Below are 25,000 nucleotides of genomic sequence, written 5' to 3'. Positions count from 1 at the left end.
CTATGAAAATGAGAACCTGATATATAAGTAAAAAGTGGGAAGCGATTACTTTTTGGATAGGAATCTCATTCTATTTTCGAACAATGGAGCTGTTTTTATACACGAATAAAGTTCTATACGGTTAAGGCCCCCTTCAAATAAGATCTTCAAGGATATCAACAACCAGATCGAGGCTCTACGACACTGAAAAAGATACAGTTTCGATACTACTATTTTACCAAATATTAGGCAAATTTTTTTCACAGGGTAGGCTTTACCCCCTGAGACACCCTTAGGCGTTTTTCCACAACAGCAAGGTTATCTTGTATACACCAACACCTTCGAGCTTTGTATTTTTCCCCTGAAAATTACTGACTGCTGAGCTGACAGCATTCAGATGCATAAAATCAAATGCATTGCCTTTTTCCTACGGTTTCCTAATCCTCATTGCTATCCAGGTATGAGAAATTGATTTTATTTCTCCTGAGGGTATTTAGGAAAGCAGCCATAACCCAATGTAGCCCTTATCTCCTAATTATCTGCCGCTTCGATATATTTTGATGTATATTATCCAAATTTGAAATCTGCAACACATACCCTATTGTGATTTATCTACTCACTTGCACGAACACTTATCAAAAAGCCATGTCATTATGGTCACAAGGCAAAGGAAACTTAACTGTGATATGGACTGACTAATCAATCCTTCATCCAGTTACACTTCTGGGAAACCTATAGCAATAAGATTTATCGCTGCATATATACAGTATATATATATATATATATACATTATATATATATATATATATATATATATATATATATATATATATATATATATATATATATATATATATATATATATATATATATGCAAAAGTGCAAGATGGCCCCCAGCAACGGATTACGAACCCAAAACTTCAGATATTCACGATATACAAAGGCGATGGAACAAACCTAATGTTGAAGATACTCGTTAGGCGTCTATCTTGTGGCAGCTAAAATTTGTATCCAGATAACCCAGTTGTCATGAAGAGCGTCTCGGACTGAGTTTACAGAATAACAGCTAAATTAACTAAGAGGATGTGACGCTGACTGCCTCCAAATACCCAACAAATACCCAACATTGCACGAGAAATTCGCCCTGTTCCACTTCCAGTGCTGTGTTGCACAGATACTTTCGAGGCGTGGTTGTCGGGGGGGAAATCTCTCAACGCCCGGAAGCCAGTCTTATTCTGTTGTTTTGCACCATCCCCGTAGGGATTTCAATCTTGTAACTTGTGAGCTGTCTGTCCTAAGAGGTTACCTACCCCCCCTCCCCCAGGCCACCCACGCCCTCTCCCCTTCCGAGGTTCCATACCTGTCTCGTTCTGAGAAGGTCGATAAGTCTCAAATAACCATTCCTGTTCGCCTTTGGTGTCTCATATCAGGTTTAGAGAAGGATGGCTTCCTCCCTTTATTCCTTCGCTGTCTTCCTATTCCTTCGCTTTCCTCCTGTTCCTCCTCCTTTTCCTAACGGCCCCCACCTCCCATTCCTCTTCCTCACCACCTCTTTGATACAAGAGCACTGATGTAATTCTAACTTCAGCTATCCGCTTGGAAATTTCGTACCTCCTCTTATTTCCCTTCTCTTCTGGGTTTTATTCTTTGCTCTCCTTCCATTATTCCTCACGGCTTCTCTTTTCTTACCACGTTTTTTCATCTCTAGTTCTTATCTTCAACTTCCTTTCGCTTAATTATTCCTTTCCTTCGGATATTATCTGCTTCATCCATGGTTTTTCCTCTCGCATGACATCACATCCTTCTCTCTCTTGCCTTCAGCCAACAAACACCACTGTGAAATCTGACTGTGACTTTCTCTTTTATTTATTTATTTTTTTTATGTGCAGTCATTTTGCTTCTTTTTCTTCCCTGATCTTGCGATGCTGTCTCGTTCAATCGCATAATGGGTAGGGTTATCTTTCTAATTTCTTTGTATTGAAGATTTTATTTATTAAATTTTTTTATTCTCTTCCCAACAAAATGCGATATTGCAAAAAGTTTCCTTCTTTTAACTTTAGCGGCCGCCAACTCAGTGTGCGCCACTTATTGCAGTGATTAAATAAACGTTAAGATAGCAGAAGCTTTGTGTTCAAGGAGACTGCTGTTTATATGATGTCTGACATCTATTTACGTTTCATCGCTTAATTTTCAGTGGTTCGGTTTAAGAGAAGTCTCTCTCTCTCTCTCTCTCTCTCTCTCTCTCTCTCTCTCTCTCTCTCTCTCTTTATAGAACAAGAAAATCGTAACATTTCATCTCTTCATCTTATCCGAGCAGCAGCTTACGCTGCCTGATTCAGAAACATCATTAGCACAGTAATTTTTTTTCAGCATGTAATACAGAGTTAACCACTACTTCTCATTATTTCTTAAAAAAAAAAAAACTGTGAGTTTCATATAAAACAGGAAATAAGAGATATTCGGGTACTCTGATATTTTAGAATAGCAACGACAGGCGGAAACATTAGCCCTCCGCCCACCTTTTTTTCTTTTACATTAACTGCTCACTATACATGTTAATCACTGATGTGTTAACGTTCATATGTATTTCCATCATTACTTCAGGGTAGACCTCTGAGCCTGAAGCAATACTGCACCTTTAAGAGACGATTACGTTCCCAATACCACTCCTAATTCAAAATCTTTGAAGGATGGCCGTATCGAAATGGAATATTTAAAATAAAATCCTGGAGTCCGTCCATCATTAACAAAAATAGATATGAGAGGGTTAGCATGTTGGATTTTGGGATGAATTCAATATAATTTTGTGATGAGGCATTTTATGAACTTTTGCCTTTCTAAAGCCTCCCTGGTGTTATTGCTAATGAACTCCTGCACTCGTTGTACAATCTTGACACGAGCCAGACGAATATTTTAGATTCTCGATGAATTATTAAATGATGTTATGTGGCGGTTCTCACAAAAACGTCCCCAATTCTCATAATGGATGTAAAACTTTTCTGGGCACGTGACTTTTATTTACTTCCTCGGCACGTGGTCCTCTTTGTTAAGATGATTGCTTAGGTTACTATGATGTACCTTTCGTTGTAATTTTACCTAGCAGTGCATACCGAAGCATAAATTGCTAACTGGTCGATGTTCCTTCATAATAAAAATACAATATAATTAAGTAAATTAATAATGATGTTTTTATTGCTGTTTTCACCGTCTTAATCTCCCTGAAGCTTTCGAGACACAAAAGACAGAATGATCGTATATGAATTGTCAAACCATATATGTGCAGACTTTACATATAATGAGTCTTAACTCTTTCTATCTCTCCTACATAAAATGAGATATATCATCTCCTCTTACGTAAAATGAGTCATTCATCTCTTCTCATGTTAAATGAGTCATTCATCTCCTCTTATGTAAAATGAGTCATTCATCTCCTCTCATGTAAAATGAGTCATTCATCTCCTCTTATGTAATATGAGTCATTCATCTCCTCTCATGTAAAATGAGTCATTCATCTCCTCTTATGTAAAATGAGTCATTCACCTCCTCCCATGTAAAATGAGTCATCCACCTCTATGTAAAATGAGTTATTCACCTTCTCTCATGTAGAATGAGTCATCCATCTCTATGTAAAATGAGTTATTCATCTCCTCTAATGTAAAATGAGTCATAAATCTTCTCTTATACAAAAGGAGTCATTCATCTCCTCTTATATAAAAGGGGTCACTCATCTCCTCTTATGATGTAAAATTAACCAGTCATCTCCTCAAATGAGTCATTCATCTCCTCTTATGTAAAATGAGTCATCCATCTCTACTTAAAATGAGTTATTCATCTCCTATTATGTAAAATGAGTCATACACCTTCTCTTATATACAAGGAGTCATTAATCTCCTCTTATATAAAAGGAGTCATTCATCTCCTCTTATATAAAAGGAGTCGTTCATCTTCTCTTTATAAAAGAAATCATTCATCTCCTCTTATGTAAAAAGAGTCATTCATCTCCTCTTATGTAAAGTGAGTCATTCATCTCCTCTTACGTAAAATAAGTCATTCATCTCCTCTTATGAAAAATGAGTCATTCATCTTCTCTTTTATAAATGGAAAAACGAGTCATTAATCTTCTCTTTTATAAGTGTAGTCATTCATCTCCCCATATGTAAAATGAGTCATTCATCTCCTCTTATATGAAAGGAGTCCTCCCTCTCCTCTTATTTAAAATGAGTCATCGACAAACTCTCTATGTTCCTGACAATGTACGAGAGGAATTTCGCCGATAAACTTTTCATTTTGTAGTTGGTAATTTCTAAATAATTTCCCAACTTCTGCTAAAAAGAGATGGTGAAATCCTAACTTCTAACTCTTAATAAAATAACCTATCTTCCTGTACTGATAATCAGAGCATAAAGTGCACTCAGAAACTGAATACTTAAAAAAAAAAAAATTCTAAGCTCCAATCAGATGAAATTCTAGACACTTAAAAATATTTTAAGTCCAGATCAAATGGAAATCACTACTGTTCAAGATTTTTTTTTTCCATTTCTGTAAATGTGATGAAATTCCAGATCCGTTAATGTAACGTTCGATTTTTTTTCGGCTTTCATTGAATTTTTTTTTTTTTTTTTTGTTAAGACGCTAATGCAGGTTTGCCATTTTTATTATCTGGGTAATCCTATTACCTTACTTACTGCATTGTCTGTTGCCTATGCTGAACATCAGTACTCTCTCTCTCTCTCTCTCTCTCTCTCTCTCTCTCTCTCTCTCTCTCTCTCTCTCTCTCTCTCTCTATATATATATATATATATATATATATATATATATATATATATATATATATATACACATATGTACAATTGAATCACGAAAATCTGTAACGTGATGAATATATAAAGATAAAATCCACGAAGGAAAGGAAACACTGGAGTGCTATGAGGCCTTTCGACTGTCTGTCGTCCTTTACTTAGCATTATTATATATATATATATATATATATATATAAATATATATATATATTTATATATTATATATATATATATATATGTATATATATATATATATATATATATATATATATATATATATATATATAATATATATACGAGTATAATTATTTGGGATATAAGAAATTTTCACATGAAAATAAAAGGAGACACCAAGACTTTCGAACTTTATTATAAAGTCATCTTCAGAGTAGGCTACTCTGAAGATGACTTGATAACAGAAGCCGAAAGCCTTAGCATCCCCTCCTTATATACTCACGGGAGAATTTCCTATATTCCTCATCCACGGGAGCACTGTGGAATTACAAGGCATGTATAAAAAGCATGTGTCTTTTCTGTCTACATACCTACCTACCTACGTCCCCCCAACCAGTCTTAAAACATTATGCGTTTATCCGAAGCCAATAAAATTAGAGTTTATCACGAACATACAATCCAATTACCAATATTAACGCTTATGCATTTTCAGGTTAACGAGACCACCCCATTTATAACCGTCTCTTCGTCCGACCATAATGGGGAAAAGTAGACACTGACATGAAGGGGGATCTCCAGTCTAATTAAGAAAAAAAGGAGACACGTATCTGCTTCTAATATAGCTGAGAATACTCTTTTTGCTTTTCTTTTCTGAGAGGGTCGGGTCCAGAAGACATGACGATGCCTGATGATAGCACCAAATATGCTGCTGATTAATTGAAAACTAAATTAAATTTCCTATCTATTTAATGTTTTGCTAAGGGTTGAATTTTGTATGTTGGGTACATTTATCAACGGGTTTAAGAAACTTCTGCAGTTTATAGTATAGAGAGAGAGAGAGAGAGAGAGAGAGAGAGAGAGAGAGAGAGAGAGAGAGAGAGACTGCTAACGAATAATTCAACTACTTATCTCCCCACAATTCCTAGGAAGTTTAATTACAAGCGCACCATTTTCGCCCCAAATTTAATCGTATTACTGAAACTTTCCTTTGCATAACTTCGTCAATTTAGACAGATGATCTCTTCACAAAACCTCTAGCTTTGAGAGTTATTTCCTTCTTCTGTGACGTCCTTTTTTCTTTAACGAATTTCTCATAAAAATGAGTTTTATGCGTTTCAGAATTTCCCCAGAATTCACGCGGAGTATTCTATCTCAGGAAATATTCTGCCTAAAAAATGTCTTCATAAATACATTTTGAACTGAAAAGTTCCATTTTAATAATGTATAGCGTGTGGGTTACGGTATTTCTTTGCTAAATCACACACACAAACACATACACACACATATATATATATATATATACACATACATATATATATACACATATATTTATATAATTTGTTCTAGTTTACCAAAAATAATTTGTTGCTTGTGGAATTCCATTATTAAAACACACACACACATTTATATTTATATATATATATATATATATATATATATATATATATATATATATATATATATATATATATATATATATATATATATATATATTGTGTGTGTGTGTGAGAGCACGTGTGTACATGTGCACTAGATGCATAGACGTGTAAAAATACGTGAAAATCTTTACACCTCAAAAAATTGTCGGACTTCGCAGAACACTCACTCTCTCTCTCCCTCTTTCTCTCATTCGTCTTCACCTTCCCCCTTCGCTTTTATTTATTTTTTTTTATCCTATTCATTTTTTTTGTCTCCTAAATAAACACACACAACTCCGCCCTCTGAACGCCATCCGTTGCCATAAAATATTGTATTCTTGGGGCGTTTGCATGTTCCCCCCCGTACCGCCTCTCTCTCTCTCTCTCTCTCTCTCTCTCTCTCTCTCTCTCTCTCTCTCTCTCTCTCTCTCTCGTGATAATTCTGCTTCTATGTTTGTTTTTGTTCTGAGGCTTACGAAGTTTATTTGCCAACTCTTTTGCGTTGCTGGAGTCCACTGTGTTTCTCACGGCTTTGGTCATAATATTTATGAATGTAAGTGCTTGGTACAACTTTCCGTCAGAGAAACGAAAAATAGGTGTTTCTCGATTTAAAAGCGATGAAATGTCGACCTTTCGATATAGTTAAGTGGCTTTTTTCGTGTAAGTAGATATGCAAAATACTAGCATAAAAAGTGGATTTTTTTTTTCGAGAGGATCACCTTTTGATTTGTATATATTTTTGTAAGAGTGCTCTGTTAACTTAATGCAGTCGCACAGAATATAAATGTATATATGTATGAACACACACACACACATATATATATATGGTCACCAAATATACGGTGCATGGGATTTTATGAATATGAGTAGACCTAGTGCAGAAAGTGAATAATGGATGATATTTGATTTTGCTTTGGAGAGAAAGCATTCAGCTTTGGCACTGAAGGAAATAAAGATGAAAGTGCTGCCTGTGCAGGAATGGGAAGGAAAATATGACTGTGTCTGAGGTTAACTGAAACTTTTAAGAGTTAGGGCAAGTGTAGCACTTTGTGTTAGAGACTCTGGTGACGGTTGGATGAGTACAAATGTCTTAGACTGAGGATTATATGGGTATTGATAGTGAGTGTGTATGGGACAGGATTGGAAAGGGACCAAGGAGAAAGTATTTTATTGCGATAGTCTGCATCTATGGCTTGATGAGCTTAGAGGACGGGAAAGGATGATTGTTTTAAGTGGTTCAAACGCACAGGCAGGTGACAGAGAAAGAGATGGCAGTTATGGGGTGTCTAGTGTGCATGAGAATGGAAAGTCTTGTGGTGATGTGTTTAGAATGGTGCTTGATTGCTGGAGAGGGGAAAAAGGATACGAAAAGCCGAGCAAGTTGACGACAGCAATGGTGAGAAGACGAGTATACATATCAAATATAAGGAGCCCATACAAACGCCAAAATGTGGAAAATAAAGGCTATATTTCAGAGACCAAACTGTCTCTCTCCTCAGACTCTCCTGAGGAGAGAGACAGTTTGGTCTCTGAAATATAGCCTTTATTTTCCACATTTTGGTGTTTGTATGGGCACCTTATATTTGATGGAATTCTGTTTTAACAGAAAATATTTCACAGTCATATATACATATGTAATGTATATATACATGTACAATGTATATATATATATATACACACACATACATACATACACAATAAGCGCACAGGCACAAGCTGAGGCGGTGGATGCCAGACTTAGCCAACAAACACACAACACACACACACAGTTATAGAGATACATATATTTACAATCAAGACATTGAATTTATGCATGATGACAGCAGGTGGTCAACGATATAAATTTTATCACGCCCCTTTTAGGACTATCGGCAGTATCTCCGGGTACCAAGGTTGAAGCAATCTCAATTCAATTTTCTTTTGTATTCTTGTCGATTTAATATTCTGAATGAAGAAAACTCAGAGAGCGAATATTTTCTGATTTGCTTTTACCGTACGGCTACTTGTTTGACAGATGCCTTCTTCATCTCTCTGCTCCTTTGTAAAGAGCTTTAATTCCTAAAAACAATCTCACCTAGTGTCTATACGTATGGTTCAACGGTAGGTTGATAAAAAAACAATAATAGTTATGGGTGGCTATCCCGTTCATTCCGATTCAAATTTATCTGTACCATATTTCTTTTATGATGAAGTATTTTTTTTTTTCATTCCCTAAAAATGTAAATTTTATTTCAACCTTTTTGGGAATAATCATAAATCATTCTTGATCGACGGCGTTCACTTAGCATTGTCAGCTTTCTATGTATTTATTTCTGGGCAAATATTTGCCATTTTTGTAATTCTTTTTTTTTTTTTTTGGCATAGTCCTGTAACCTAATAGCTGAAGCTATCGAAATCTGTTCTATGCAATTTTTCTTTATTCTATCATCGCTGAATTTATTTTGGGCAAATATTCAATATAAATTTTTTGAATAAAATATACTATATTTACCATATATACAATCTTGTAATTTAACAGCCAAAACTATATTCACCACTATTCTGTGAACTTTTAACTTTTCCTATTTTTTGTAATTATATACTTTTTTTTTTTGCACCGCCCAGCAACCTAACAGCTGAAGCTATCGAAATCTACTCTGTATCATTTCTACATAGTTTCTTACTTAATCATAACTGAATTTATAATTTTTCTGAATATGTGTAATTTCTGCCATACACAATCTTCTAATTTAACAGCCAAAACTATCCACGACTATCTTTGAACTTTTATCCATTCATTTTTATTCCATCACTGCTGAATTCAAGTGGAAAAAAAAAATTATACAAACAAAAGAAATCGGATCCCAAAAGCGTCGGAGTATTTGATGTCTGGTCGGAGCCTCAGCATTTGATGTCAAATGGTTAGTTCGATATCCGATGCCTCTTTGCAGCTCGTTATCCGATATCAACCGTTGCTTTTCTGGCGTTAAGTGCCCTTTTATTATTGCTCGATAACACAACAAACAATAAAAAAAAAAAGTTTGGCAGATTTGAAATGGATGGTGGCGTACTCTTCCGCGGCTCATTTCATTTCGTTATCGGGTCGTCAATCGCCTGGAAGCTTTAAGGTAATTTTTTTTTTTTGGCAACACATGAAACCTCATATTCTCTTTTAATGTTAAATAGAATTAAATACAGAAACAAAATTAAAACAGAAAATAAAATTACAAACGAAGGATATGACAGTACATAAGTCGCAGAAAAGAACGACATTTTGCTTGGCAAAGAGTTGAACCACTTTACATCAGCCTCTTACGTAGGTGACACATCTCGTGAAAAGGTAAGTATCATGAAAATATATTTTCTTTTGTTATCGGCCAAAAAACCTGAATCTGATTTTCCTTTAATTTTCAATTTATTGTCTGTTGAAAACATCGTAATTCTATTATTTTCTGACATTTTTATTCAAAACTTATCTGAAGTGTCTGACCTCAGTGGAAAAAAGTAATGTGTATGTACTGTATGTATGTATATATATATATATATATATATATATATATATATATATATATATATATATATATATATATATATATATATATATATATATATATATATATATATATATATATATATATATACACACACACACACAAACCTCATAGTTTTACATACATAAAAACAAATATATATATTATATATATACAGATATATATATATATAAATATAAATATATAATATATATATATATATATATATATATATATATATATATATATATATATATATATATATATATATAATCAAACCAACAATCGTTGATCATATTTTGTACAGATTTTGGCATCCCAAATTACCTAGAATATCAAAAGCACACTAATCAAAATGGACGAAATGGTCGCTAAAATCTAAGTTGACCAAAGAAATATTGCTCTTTGGGTGGCTATTATATATCACTTTTCTCTCTCTCTCTCTCTAAGTTCTCTCTCGCATATGCAAACACATACCCACTTTGCAAAGTTGCTTAACACAAGCGAGAAGTGCTACCTAAAACGCTTACTTAAGATGCACTCCCTTTTAGTGGCATCAAATAACTCACTACTCGGGCGTACGACTTGACACATTCTGATTTGAGAGCCAACAGACGTCGACATGTGAAGGACTATTTTGTTGTCTAAGATCAGTGTCGTAAAAGAAAAACAAAAAAAGAGCTGACAGCCAATAACAAACATTAATGAGAGACCCACTTAAGGCTAACTCTCATATTACAAACATGCGGTACTTTTAAACTATTTTTTTTTTTATTTTTCGATTTCTCCCATTCCATTCGTCTTATCGATAGCCAATAAACAAAACTGTCAGCATTTTCAGACATATGTTCACACTCGCGCAGACTGAACTGACTGATTTATTGATATAAACTGGCGCCACAGCATGTATGGGGACGACTGTTGAGAGAGAGAGAGAGAGAGAGAGAGAGAGAGAGAGAGAGAGAGAGAGGGGGGGGATAAATTGAGTGATTTAAAGACAAACTGGTGTTACAAGGCTAAGGCCATCAATACCATAGAGGGAGAGAGAGAGAGAGAGAGAGAGAGAGAGAGAGAGAGAGAGAGAGAGAGAGAGAGAGAGAGAGAGATTCATAAACAAATTGGTGTTACAACGATTATGGTCATCGACGAGAGAGAGAGAGAGAGAGAGAGAGAGAGAGAGAGAGAGAGAGAGAGAGAGAGAGAGAGAGAGAGGATAGTAATTTACAAACGAAAACTGGTGTGGCAACGACCACGGTAGTCGACGCCAGAGAGAGAGAGAGAGAGAGAGAGAGAGAGAGAGAGAGAGAGAGAGAGAGAGAGAGAGAGATTATTATATAGTAACTTACAACCGTAAACTAGTTTTACAACGACTAAACAGTTTTATATAAACGTCACAGAGAGAGAGAGAGAGAGAGAGAGAGAGAGAGAGAGAGAGAGAGAGAGAGAGAGAGAGAGAGAGAATTCTTGGCAATGGAGACGCAGAAACAAGCACAGCAAAGCCCTAGGTGGGTCGCTATTCAACAGCCCTTGGACGAGCGACCACTGGAGGATGATGGATGTGGATTCGTTCTCAAGGCTATTGTGCAAAGGGACAGTAGGCTCTGAAGACAAAAGGTAATGGAAATACTCTCTCCCGGTAGGAAAGGTGAAGGTCGTGGGCTATTATTTAGCGCAGTAAACAATTCTCAACGGTCTGGAAAAAAAAACAAGATAAAATTCCTAGGTTTTCTTTTCATGACATTCTTGAATACTTATTCGACTGAAGCCTTGAAATCCGAGGAGGAAATGAATGTAGAATAATAATGCTACCATGACAGGTTTCGAGTCTTCATTTTGAAGCGTGGTATCCGACTCTAATATTGTGCTAAGCTACTAGGAAGAATGGGAATTTATTGTAGCCCCAAAGTTCAAATTTCTGTCAAAGTCAGATATTTTACCCGAGATGAATACCCATCCTGATTACGATAAAGACTAGGGTCAAAGTTTGTCGTGAAATATATTAAATGATTACATCACATTCTTCAGAATCAAAATACAGATATGTTAGTTTTAAAACATTTTTCTAACATCTTGGTATCAGTTACCGAACGGAATCGTCATTAAAGTCTTGTATATATCAGACTCTTTTCCTGCGTGAATTCCAACCTTTGTTCTATGTTCTATATGTAAATTACATGTACTCTTGAAGCTTTGCAGAGGGAAGCCCCTTGTACCTCAGGGTAATTACGTATGGAGGTTACCCGCTCTCAATTTACATAGCAATAAGTGAAATATAAACCTAACGTCGATATGAATTTGCTGACATTTATACATACGTACATACAACCATACATATGAAGACATACATTATATATATGTATATAAATATATATATATATATATATATATATATATATATATATATATATATATATATATATATATATATATATATATATATATATATATATATATATATATATAGTATCGCGTTCCGTGTATTACACACGAACGCTGGCTGTAAAGACCTACTAAGTTTTCGTTAAGGGGGCTAGTCTTGCAATACTGATATTGGATTCTGCCAACAGCTGAAAATATTTATAGGTGTAATAACACTTATCAGGACAAAGAGAAAAAGAACGATCTCTCTAAAATCAAATTTGGTAGCTCTCTCTCTCTCTCTCTCTCTCTCTCTCTCTCTCTCTCTCTCTATATATCTATATATATATATATATATATATATATATATATATATATATATATATATATATATATATATAGTTTTTATTCAATAGTTATTTATAAAAATATATAAATACATACATATATATAGTATATATAAATAATATATATATATATATACACACATACATATGATCTTTAAATATATGTATATGTGTATGCGTGTATGCATGCCTTGGAAGAACAGTGTGGGTTGACAGGAGGGAGTACGCAGATGATGTTTCTGTAATGCAACAGTAATGAAAGGAGTTTGGAAGTAAACGTAAAAGTTTTACGACGAATACATGGACCTTGAAGAAGCTTACAAGAATAATATATATGAAAATATCACACCCTGAAAACTAATTGAAAGAAAAGTTTTTTAATATCACAAAATCATTCCGGGGCAGACGAATAAACCCGAACTCGAAGTTTGTTAAAAACTGTCAGTGGATGTTATTAATAACTACAAGCGGTTGTTAACAGATTGGTCAATAACAAGAACTTTGGCTATATCCCGCTATAGAGCGATTAGTTTTATAGGTGGAAGGATTCCTTGTTGGCCATCTGAATGCCAAGTAGTTTAGTTATTTAAATACTAGATTATTTCAATCAAGTTCCTCTCTTCAATAAGCTTTTCTCCATTAATTTTTCCTACATCTTACCTAACCCAATGACCATAGAAGTCACGACGACTGATAACTTAAAATTATTAATTCATTCCTAACCAACACTCTACATCAAATTAGAATTTTTATCCAAATCAGTTATATTTAAAGGGCGAACTTTAACTAGTAACAGTTTCTTCTAATATAAATAACATTTTCTTAACTGAAAGTAGTCCTTTTCTAAAACCAAACTTTGGCCAAAAAACTTTAAAAACGCCGAAATTATATTCATGGTGTTTTCTACCCCAAATCGGCATTTTCCCAACTAAAAGCAGCCTTTCTTTAGCATTACTGATCCAATTTCACAAACAAAATCAATCATTTTTGTAACCAGTAACAGTATTTTTTTTTTTTATATAAAAGTGCTTTTTATTTTAACGCAAACCAGTCTCTCTTTTTCCCAGCAAAATTCAGCCTTTTTCTGCCCGAAATTACCAACCTTTTGTCTAACCAAAACCCCTGTTTCCTAAGCAAAGACAAACTTTCCTAAATAAATTCTTTTTTTTTTTAAGGCTGTACGGAAAAAAAGTTTAAGAAAATTCGTCTTTTTAAAATAGTTTTCATGCTCGTACATCGAGTTTTGCTAAAAATGTCTGTTAAATGGATGTCTGAATTTCTACCAATAATAATAATAATAATAATAATAATAATAATAATAATAATAATAATAATAATAATAATAATAGCATTTATAATCTCAAATAAAAAAAAAAACACAAAAATGTGTTATACGTCGTTTTATGTTACGGATTTTGGTATCAAAACCCTGATTTATCCCAATTACCAGAGTGATTGTTTCCCCTCACAGGAATATTTTTAGGTATGACGACGAGAGAGAGAGAGAGAGAGAGAGAGAGAGAGAGAGAGAGAGAGAGAGAGAGAGAGAGAGAGAGAGAGGGCAGCAGCCACGACATCCAATAATAATCCCGAAAATGAAACGGAATGTTCTCTGAATGTCTTTTCAAACATCTCCGAACACGAGGGACAAGCAGACAACGAAGAAATTGTCCGGCCGCATCTCCCTATCGCATCCGGCGACCGTAAATTGTCTTAACGTTGTCTTTAATTGTCACATTGGCACTTTAGAGCTCCAATACTCCATCTAAATGGCGCTGACGCGTTGGCATTGTCCTGCCCCGATAGAGGTGACGAACGAGGTCCCCGAAGATAGAAAATGCCGCATCGGCAAACCACCTCGTCGGCCTTACGTCCAAGAAAAGGCTTACGGCAATCGTGCAGACTCTAAGTACGACTATAATGCTGCCATAATTCTCAACGCCAAAGCGATTACTACTCTCAATATCCAGCGTCGGTTCATAAAATGCAAGAGGAATTAATTTATAAATCTTTCTGGCTTCTATAAACTTTCGTTTCTTTGATTTTTCAGCTTCACTGCCCATACTCGTCTCATTTTTTTTTGGCAACTTTCATGTGTGTGTGGGTGAGAGAGAGAGAGAGAGAGAGAGAGAGAGAGAGAGAGAGAGAGAGAGAGAGAGATAATAAACACCTCATCTTTATTTGGTATACCTCATTATGAATTCACTTCATGCAACTTATATAAATACCACATTACAAAATTCAAGGATTTGTATATGAAAGAATATATTTAATTTTTCTACTATTCCACATTAACATTTAATTTTCTTTCACCTTATTGGGAAAGGAGGATTTTTCCTTAAGATATCACCTTCTTTTTCCTATAAACAAAGTTGAGGTCACGCTTCATTTATTATAAATTTTACACGTATATTATGTCCGTCAAATACTTGCCCTTACTACATAGTTTTTCTGCAACCTTGCTCACACAGAATAAGGAATACAACACAAAGTAAGAAACAATACTCGCGTAACGTCAGTAAGGAATCTAATCAGCCAAGTACGGTATTTCCCTTCCTTAAATATCGGACTTTTTCTTAATTATCGTGTCAGCCGAATTCCTTCCACTATTACATTAGTTTTTCTGTAGTTCGGCTAATGAAAAATAACAGTATATAAACAGTTTTAAGACACCCACCCACACACACACACACACACACACACACACAAATAAAATGTCAGCGACCCCCATTCTCGTCCCGGGGGATAAAAGTATTGATTCAGCTGGCCTGCTTGATTCACGGTGCGACATCCCTTTTGCATTGTGTGCTGCAAAGGGACTCTCTTTAACGAGCACTTGGACAATCAAAATGAAATGCTCGGCATATAGCCCGCTATTGGCTGGCTGGTTGGCGAGAACGCTGCTTGCATACTCCGGCCGACGTTTTACAATTTCCTGATCCCGAAAAGATTTTCCAGAATTTTGGGCGACGGCGTTCTTGAAAAATTCTGCTCGGAGGAGAGTGAAAGGAGATTCATTTTTTTTTTTTTCGTGTGGAGGTTTTCATCCACGGTTTATTTTTAATGATGTGGGTTTTTTTTATTCAACTCATTTTCTTTGCTGCAGATTGTTTTAATTAGATGCTCGTTTGTTGGTTGACGATCGTATTGAGTTGTCTGTCACGGACTTTAAAATTTTCAAGCCTCAATAAAATTCGCACAGGAAAAATATTTAGTTCCGATTTATCTTACACGTCTACCTAATTCTACGCATTTTTTTTCATTAAACAAATTTTGCTATCCATCTGAACTATTAATGACCTATCATCCTTCACGTGTCTCCAAGAACTGAGGGCGACCTGAAATCTGCATCATCAACATGACGTTTCCCTCATTATTGAAATGAAATACATTAATGAAAAAATGAACAGGAATTACAAAAAGATCCAGGCAGGTTCGTGTTAATAGTTAACTTCTGCACGATTAGCAGCTAATCTTTCTCTTGGGTGACTAAAGCACGCCAACGTCATCACTTCAACTCATTCTCTACTGTTTTTTATCTTTTTATCTTCCTAGAGAGGAAACTTTGATGGTATCTTGTACCCTACTCTGAAACATTACAGCCTATACCAAATTTCCAAGGCCTCCTGCAAGATTCTAAGCACTGATTTTGTATAAAGATGTTAACTACAGCCCTTAAGGCTTCAACTCTTTATTAGTGGTTACCCATCCAAGTTAAACCAGAGCCAGAGTCGTTTAATTTAATTCACCAAGAGACCAGCCAATGACAGAGACGTAGAGAAAAGCTCATAATTATAAGGTTAATAATTTCAAGGACATCTTATGATATCTCACAAGGCCATAATAAAGCACATTCCCTTCGGAATTCCAAGTCGAATGCACAAAAATTCGAATTCGAACACCGTTTTCCAAAGCTTTCAGGCGTTACGTCCCCGTAATGAAAAAAAGGAAAAAATTAAATAAAAAACATGCGTCGTATTGACAGTCACAATAGTTTTCAGGGCTGCTGACAAAAGGCTTATTGACCAAACCCTTTTGTGCAGGTATTCACACACTTCGGTGAATATGACAAAATCTCTTTTTACATTTGTACCGTACTCTCCTCGTCTCTCCAACGTCCAGTGGCCTCTACAAGTGCGCCTTTTGCACTGTCGGCAGGGTTTAAAAGCACTGTTAAAATTAGCGTTAAATTGAACACCCGGGAAATACTAAAAATGTTTACTGTTTGGACATCGCAAACATATTATATTCCTATTTCAAAAAGCCAGTCCCTAACACCCATTCAAACTATCTTATCAAAACGTTGAATTCTTCATTAAGTGAAAAGATATGAACTAGAACATTTGTTCATTGCAGACTGATACTTTTTATGAAATTTCCAACGATATTCTGACTTTACTAGTTACAAATAACACTGGGAGAAAAATACACAATAACTCACAGTGTCTGTGTGTGTGTGTGTGAAAAACAACTACGGCCGTCTTTGGAATAAAGAAAGCTGCCTGTTAGACAGGGTAGGAATGGCTCGTTAATTGCTGGAAACCAGAGGATTAGAAATGGAAAATCCTCTTTAATTGCCAATTTAAGTTTCCCTTTGACTTTTTTTTTCCCGAGGGAAAAATAAAGTCGGAAAGAACAGAGTAGAGAGAGAGAGAGAGAGAGAGAGAGCGGCAGAAAACGAACGTTTGAACTAAAAGGTGAGAAAGAAATGAGGAAAGTGTAGGAAACTGGAGGGAAGGTTGAGAGGAACTGTTGCTGAAATCACAACTGAATCGCTACTGATTTTTTATACTATTTTTCAAATATATATATATATATATATATATATATATATATATATATATATATATATATATATATATATATATATACATATATATATAGATATACACACAGAAGTGTCCTCATTCCAACAGACCTGCCCAGAAGGGTATTACTTTCTGGCGCCACCCTTTCCATGAGCAAAAAATCAAAATATATATATAATATATATATATATATATATATATATATATATATATATATATATATATATATATATATATATATATATATGTATGTGTGTGTGTGTGTGTGTGTGTGTGTGTGTGTGTGTGTGTGTGTGTGCGTACGTAGGTACACACCAAAAACGAACCTTCACCGACACGTACCAATCTCCTAATGTCTCTTAAAGTGAGACGATGAGAGTATCATCAGAGGCGATCTTAAGGGTTTTAATTGGCTGTTCTAGGTCAAATACCTCATATATCACCATTAAATTAGGCCATAATAGAAGAGGTGGCTAGAGGGGAAGGGGAAGGGGAAGGGGGATAATATGACGGGAGAAGGGTCTAAGAGGGGAGGGGATAAATGGTAGGAGTGATAATCACAGACTGGATGAAAGGGAACAAGGAGCAACGAAGGGTTAAGTGAAAGGAATGACAGAAGGCTTAAATAAAGTGTATCGTAAATTAATTAATAATTCAATAAATGAATACAAAATTAAGTAAAAACTTCAACAAATAAATACAAAAATAAGAGCAAAGTTAATGGTTGGGGTTATCTACTGCAGTTCTTTCAAGAAACGCAAACAGTGCACGTAAATTTAGCAGCGGATAAATAGGTATAAGGAAAGTTGGAAATAAAAAAAAACCTTTATAGAATATAAAAGATACTCGATGCTCCTTAAATATCTGGACAATTTCTGTATATACTGTAAAACGCTTCTTACTATTCCCTCCATCTGTCAGTCTCCAAACTTACATACAGTAATATTAATGTCATTTATATTACCTTTAAAAATACCCTTCACTGCAATGGAGATGTGACAGTGCTTGGAATTTCGGCGGTAATCTCGAAGCTCATCTTGACAGGGAAGTTTCCCCACGAAATGTTGAGTAATATCATCCTATTTTCATTGATGTTTTTATGTAAATACGAAAAGAATAAGGTTGATAATTTATTGCCTTGCGTTTTTTCCCAGCCTTCTCCTTTTTCACATCCTGTGATGTAGGCATTTTTTACTGACTCCGTTTGAATGGTTGCTCATTTTCAATAATAATAATAATAATAATAATAATAATAATAATAATAATAATAATAATAATAAAACATGTACGAACGTCTACCAAATCCTAAAACTTACTTCAACATCTGTGAATCATCCGATTGGTACAGATAAAAAGTTTTCTCCACAAATAAAAAAAAAAAAAAGGAACGGGGGTGGGCGTGGAAGAAATGCTTATCCAAAACATTTAGCTGAACGCACACTTATTTTTAAAGAACCGAAGAACAAATAAAAAAAAAAAAACGATGCAGCAGAGGAACAAAATACCGTTTTCTTGCAAGCCACTGTTGTAAAGGTATTTGCAAACTCGCAATCAAGCCAATAAAAGGAATTTTCCACTCGTGAGCAAATGAAGCGAGTACCAAACTCCAATGCTGTGTTCTTTTGCACACTTTAAATTGGGTAAACGTCGATATTGCAGTTATGATATGAAAGTGACTTCTACGTGTGTGTGTATGTATATATATGTATGTATATATGTATATATACATACATACATATATACTTACTGCTTGCCTATCTTTCTGATAAACTTATTGGAAATCGTCGAGAGTGAAACCTTAGAGAAGATGATCTGATACCAACACCTTAATCCTTTAATCAAATCTGCCATTTAAGAAGCAAATCAAAACTGACAGTTTAATTCGTTTATTGTCTTCAAGAGTGATACTGGTCGCAGTTAGTGTGCGTTAGATCTGGAGGTAGATAAACTAAATTCTCAGGGGAAATGAGGTCAACGATATTAAAAACGAAAAAAAAAAAAAAAAACTAGAGGACGCCCAAGCACCCAAGAAAAGTAATCAACGTGAATTCTGATACCTCTGCAGAGTATATTTTTCGTAGCATGCCCTTCCAATAACTCTGACAAGACTTGAAAAAGGAAAAAAAAAAAAAAATGGACAAAAACGAAACGGAATAAAGGCTGGGACGCGTGACGGGAAAAAAAAGCGGGGAAATATTTTCAGTTTTACTGGAATTGTTATTAAACAATTTGCCAAATAGTTTCGAGCGAGAAACCCATCATCGCTGCCATTCCGAAAGCATCAAAATAATTCATCAAAATAATTCTCCGACTCGATGGCCCACCTACGTCGCGTCGCTTGTATGAAACGAATCTAATGGCAGTGGGGATCCTTTTTTTGACGTTCTCTTATTTTTCTCTTTTTCCAATATTACCCGAAAGTCTGTATGACTTTTTTCAAGTTGTAGGTGGATATCTTCTCCCTTGTATGTTTTTGGTAAAATGAACTTACTGCAACATCTCAAAAAGCTATGGAAGAATTTCTATGAAATTTTGTAGAAGGTTGGGTTATTCCTCGTGGAAAAGTTGAAAGGATTTTAAGATAAATCCGGAGCAGAATCCGGATTTATCCAGGATTTAACGTGTGCTCTCTCAATGATTTCTCACTAGTTCTAAACAGGCCATCTATTCTCCGTCCCTTCACTCTCGATGGTTTATCAAATTATCCTGCTGCTTCGGATTCCCGCAACCACCTCCCCCCTCCACTTCCCTCCTTCCCCTCCCCTCCCCCTCCCGTCCTTCCCCCCGGACATATTTCTTCAGCTGAAACCCCTCGTAATGATGCAAAAGTGGCAACCTAAAAGACCGGCAAATTTGCCTGAGAGCACATCAAAGTCGTCCCATTCAGTGATGCGCAGTCGAAACCGAAATTAGGAAAAAAAAAAAAAAAAAAAAAAAAAAGACAGGCCACCTGTACCGCCTACGCGGCGCGACTCAAAGACGCGAGGTCTGCGTTGAAAGCAGAGCTAAGCAGCGAATCAGAACTAATAAATTGAAGCCAACATGCGCATTAAAGAGAGCCTCTAGACTCGCAAATAGTGGAAGTACATTAATGAACATACGCTCGCACAAATTCCAACGCAAACAAATATAGCGGAATGCTTTCAAGCACTCAGTCAAGGCAAGTGGCTCTTGTGCTTCTTGGTGTGGACAAGGAGGCTGGCGCGAGTCGGCGAATGCATACACAGACTGGCAAATGCCAGCTTGCAGCCATGTGCAGGCATACAGGAGGAAATATAGATTTTCTTTTCACGTGTTTGGGTGGCTTAAAGTTACGTGCTTCCTCTCTCTCTCTCTCTCTCTCTCTCTCTCTCTCTCTCCTGACGACGTCAGTCTTTCGTCACGCTTCATGCATTAATGCAAGCACGAAAAGAGAAGTACTTATGAAGAGTGCAAGCAAAATATACGGCCTGTGTTAATAATCATGAATAAAAGCAGCAGAAGAAGAATGACTTGACAGAATATGTGAGAATTTGGCTATTGTACATCTGCTCAACTCCAGTAAAGAAGATGAGATGGTGCATGTCAAAACGCTTGAAAGCAGTGAACACTGTAATCGGAAAATCATATAATGATGTTTCCTTCAAAGGATATGCAATGCATAATCCTCGTATCGTCCTTCAGTTTTTTGTTAAAGAGAAAAATAATGCGTTTGTTAGTAAAGTATAATAAAAAGTGTTCGCAGATCACGAAGCAATAATGATCGTGTTGCACATACAGCGGTTCATAAACTAAAATATAACATGTCAAATGCAGCACAAATAATATTCAGATCTCTCAACAATAATGATCGTGTTACACATACATAAACCAAAATCACATGTAAAATGTAACAGAAATAATACTCAGATCCCTCAACAATTTCGGGCTGAACATTATTAGCTGAGTGAAATATCGAAGTATATAAAATAGAAAAACAAATAGAACTAAGAAAATTGTGTACAGGTTTCACAATAAAGTTCAGTTCAATGTCTTTTCAATGAAAATGATGACTTTCAATGCACCACCAATTATATTCTGGGAATTCCATTTTATTTTCGATATTATGGGAAGCATAACATGTAACCCATATTGCGCACGGTGAGAAACCTTGAAAAACATTTATTGCCACCAGGAAGCAAACATACATGAAAATGTTCTCGTTAAAAACAAGACCTTTCCACCACCATATATATATATGTGTATATATATACAAGTTATATATATTTATATATATATATATATATATATATATATATATATATATATATATATATATATATATATATATATATATATATATATATATATATATATATATATACATAGCAAACACTATTACTACTACTACAGGTGGTAATGATAATATATTATATATATATATATATATACATATATATATATATATATATATATATATATATATATATATATATATATATATATATATATATATATCGCGCCAATACTATTAGCATTACTGGTGGTGGTAATAATAATAATAATAATAATAAATGATAATAATAATAACAACAACAGCACACTGTTTCACAATTGTGATCCACTTTACAGAACAGGAACTATCTAATTAACCTTTAAGATATCTTTCATTATATCATACAATTTGTACAGAATTAAGATTACAAATTGAAGTCATATGCAAATGAACCTATACATATGTAAGCACTATACGTATAACAAAATATAATCCCATAAAACATGAACTACAGGAGAAGTCTGCAATAAGAAAGTAAAAATGAAAGCACATACTTGACGTTCCTTCCACCCGCCGTTATTTTTCGACCGAGACAGAAATAGACCCAAACAATCTAATTGCAACCTGTTGTTGCATTTCGAACTGGAAAAAACAATTCGCTGTAAACAAGCAAAAAAATATATATCAGGCCCTAATTTAATTTGCCCAGGTCGAAACCTTTCCTTTCAAAGTTTGTTGGGAATGACGCCCCGGAACTAATTACCGAAAATGATCAGTTTACGTCAACTTCTAATTAGCTTAGTTTTCTCCGGCACTCGTGTCCTTCTTCCCTCGAAACAAAAAGCCAAGACAATATCCCCCGGGAGGAGGGAGGTATGAGGCTGGAGTTTCGAAAACCTGCGCGGGGATATTTTTGAGAAACCAAGGAGAGATCAAAGCTCTCCCTGCCTCTGGGGAAAATATGGCTGCCGTATTTTTGTCTAAGTTAAGTACACCTTCGTTTAACCAGACCACTGAGCTGATTAACAGCTCTCCTAGGGCTGGCCCGAAGGATTAGATTTATTTTACGTGGCTAAGAACCAATTGGTAACCTAACATCGGAACCTACAGCTTCTTGTGGAATCCGAACCATATTATAACGAGAAATGAATTTCTATCACCAGAAATAAATTCCTCTAATTTTTCACTGGCCGGTCGAAGAATCGAACGCGGGACCAGCAGAGTGCTAGCCGAGAACGATACCCACCCGTCCAATGAGGAACTGTATCTTCCTCTAAATAGGTCACTTAGTCAGACGTCTTGATAATGGACGGTTCGGAAACAACTGGGGCGAGAACGTTGTTTCTCCAAACCTCTTCCCTTGCCGTGGGATGGGAGGGACCCTAGGGCATAACCGTAGCTATTGCAACACTTGGAAATCAATATCCCTGAGGCGTGGTCATAAGAGCAGATTTCCTGCCATTAGCTTTGCAACACTGAACTCGATAACTTTGACGCAGAGTTCCACGAGGAAATTTCCTGACTATTGATTTCAACGTTATGAAATTATTACCTTGGGGCGCGGTCTAGCACCTTGCCGTAAATATTTACATATTATTTCCGGTATATATATATATTTTTTTAAGTATTGGTGGAAAGTTTCGTTACGCACGCTCCTTGAAGTGGTATCACATAGGCATGATAAACTGTGACCTCTATTTGGCTTCTAGTAATGACTTTGTGCTAAATAAGGAAGACATCTACCATAAGGTACTAGAAAAGGTACTCTTGCTAAATCAGACTTGTAATGAAGGCTTCAGGGGTGAGGCTAATTCTGATGAGCTAAATCTTTCAATTTTAGAATCACACAAAAGGAAGACGTTCTATATTAGAATCGCTTCACATCACAACTTTCTGTTCTAGAATCGCATCACGGTAACTTTTTTATTCAAGAATCGTATTACAACGAGACTTTTTGTTCTAAAACCGAATTATAACTGAATTTTCAATCTTAGAACCACATTACAGGAAGACTTTCCTTTCAAGAACCGGATTACAACAAGATTTTCTGTTCTAGAACCGCATTACAAGACTTTCTATTCTAGAACCGAATTACAACAATATTTTCCATTTTAGAACCGCGTTACAACAATAAATTTCTATTCTAGAACCGAATTATAACTGGATTTTCGATCTTAGAACCACATTACAAGAAGACTTTCCTTTCAAGAACCGGATTACAACAAGATTTTCTATTCTAGAACCGCATTACAAGACTTTCTATTCTAGAACCGAATTACAAGACTTCTATTCTAGAACCGAATTACAACAATATTATCCAGTTTAGAACCGCGCTTACAACAATAAATTTCTATTCTAGAACCGAATTACACCTAGATGTTCCATTCTAGAACCGAATTACACCAAGATGTTCCATTCTAGCAACGAATCACAAGATCTTCTACTCTAGAAACTCATCTTCACCACTACAAGACATCCCTATTCTAGAGCAGCGCTGCAAGACCAACGACCAACACGACAAACCTTCCAAGGTCCTACTCGAGGAGAACGAAAGGGCACGACTTACCTGAACGGAGAACCTGGCAGTGCACGATGCAGGGTAGATGGTGTACACGCCGCTCGTAGTTTCGCCTGCAGCAGCCACGGCAGCGCAGTCCCTGGGCTGGTCGTTGGCATCTGCAAAAGGCGGAGTAAGAGGCGAAGTTTTTAGGTGGCTGTCAAATTGAGTTTTGATATGATTTATTTTCGCTTAGTTTTTGAAAAATGTAGAGCTCTGTGTATGCTGCGATATTTTCTTAATAATAATAATAATAATAATAATAATAATAATAATAATAATAATAATAATAATAATAATAATAATAATGACATACTTTTATGATATTGATGATTATTATTATTGTTTTTTTATGATATTGATGATAATAAGAATAGTAATAATTTATTATTATTATTATTATTATTATTATTATTAAGAAAATAAAAAGAATAATGACAAACTTTTATGATATTGATGAATATTATTATTGTTTTTTATGATACTGATAATAATAATAGTAATAATTTATTATTATTATTATTATTATTATTATTATTATTATTATCATCATCACAAAAGAACAAAGTTGCAATCCGCCTTTGATTCAGTACATCCACCAGACCCACAACACTTTCAAACACTAAAATTAATACAACAATGCACAAAAACTGAAGGTGTATCTTATTTCTTAATCTCGAATCATAAAACTGGGCGATAATAAAAGGCTCCAACCATGGGGGCCGGTACGAAACTGAACATTAATGCGTTTTTACGTCCCTACCCATGATGTACAGCGGGACAGAGCACACCTCATGTCCATTGGGAACCTGCTTTC

At 35.2% G+C, this 25,000-nt stretch overlaps 1 protein-coding gene across 1 annotated transcript in view; it reads right to left on the bottom strand.

Annotated features, from left to right (window-relative positions):
* Positions 1-25,000, bottom strand: part of LOC136854199 (fibrinogen C domain-containing protein 1-A-like) — a 514,845-nt gene that overhangs the window by 41,236 nt on the left and 448,609 nt on the right. The window contains exon 10 of the mRNA XM_067130506.1: positions 24,193-24,302. Coding sequence (XP_066986607.1) covers positions 24,193-24,302 — 110 coding nt within the window. The remainder of the gene's footprint in view (positions 1-24,192; positions 24,303-25,000) is intronic.

This window comes from Macrobrachium rosenbergii, chromosome 28 (assembly GCF_040412425.1).
Source record: "Macrobrachium rosenbergii isolate ZJJX-2024 chromosome 28, ASM4041242v1, whole genome shotgun sequence".
NCBI lineage: Eukaryota > Metazoa > Arthropoda > Malacostraca > Decapoda > Palaemonidae > Macrobrachium > Macrobrachium rosenbergii.
The sequence above is the reverse complement of the archived record's forward strand: the minus strand, read 5'-3'. Positions and strand labels throughout refer to the sequence as shown.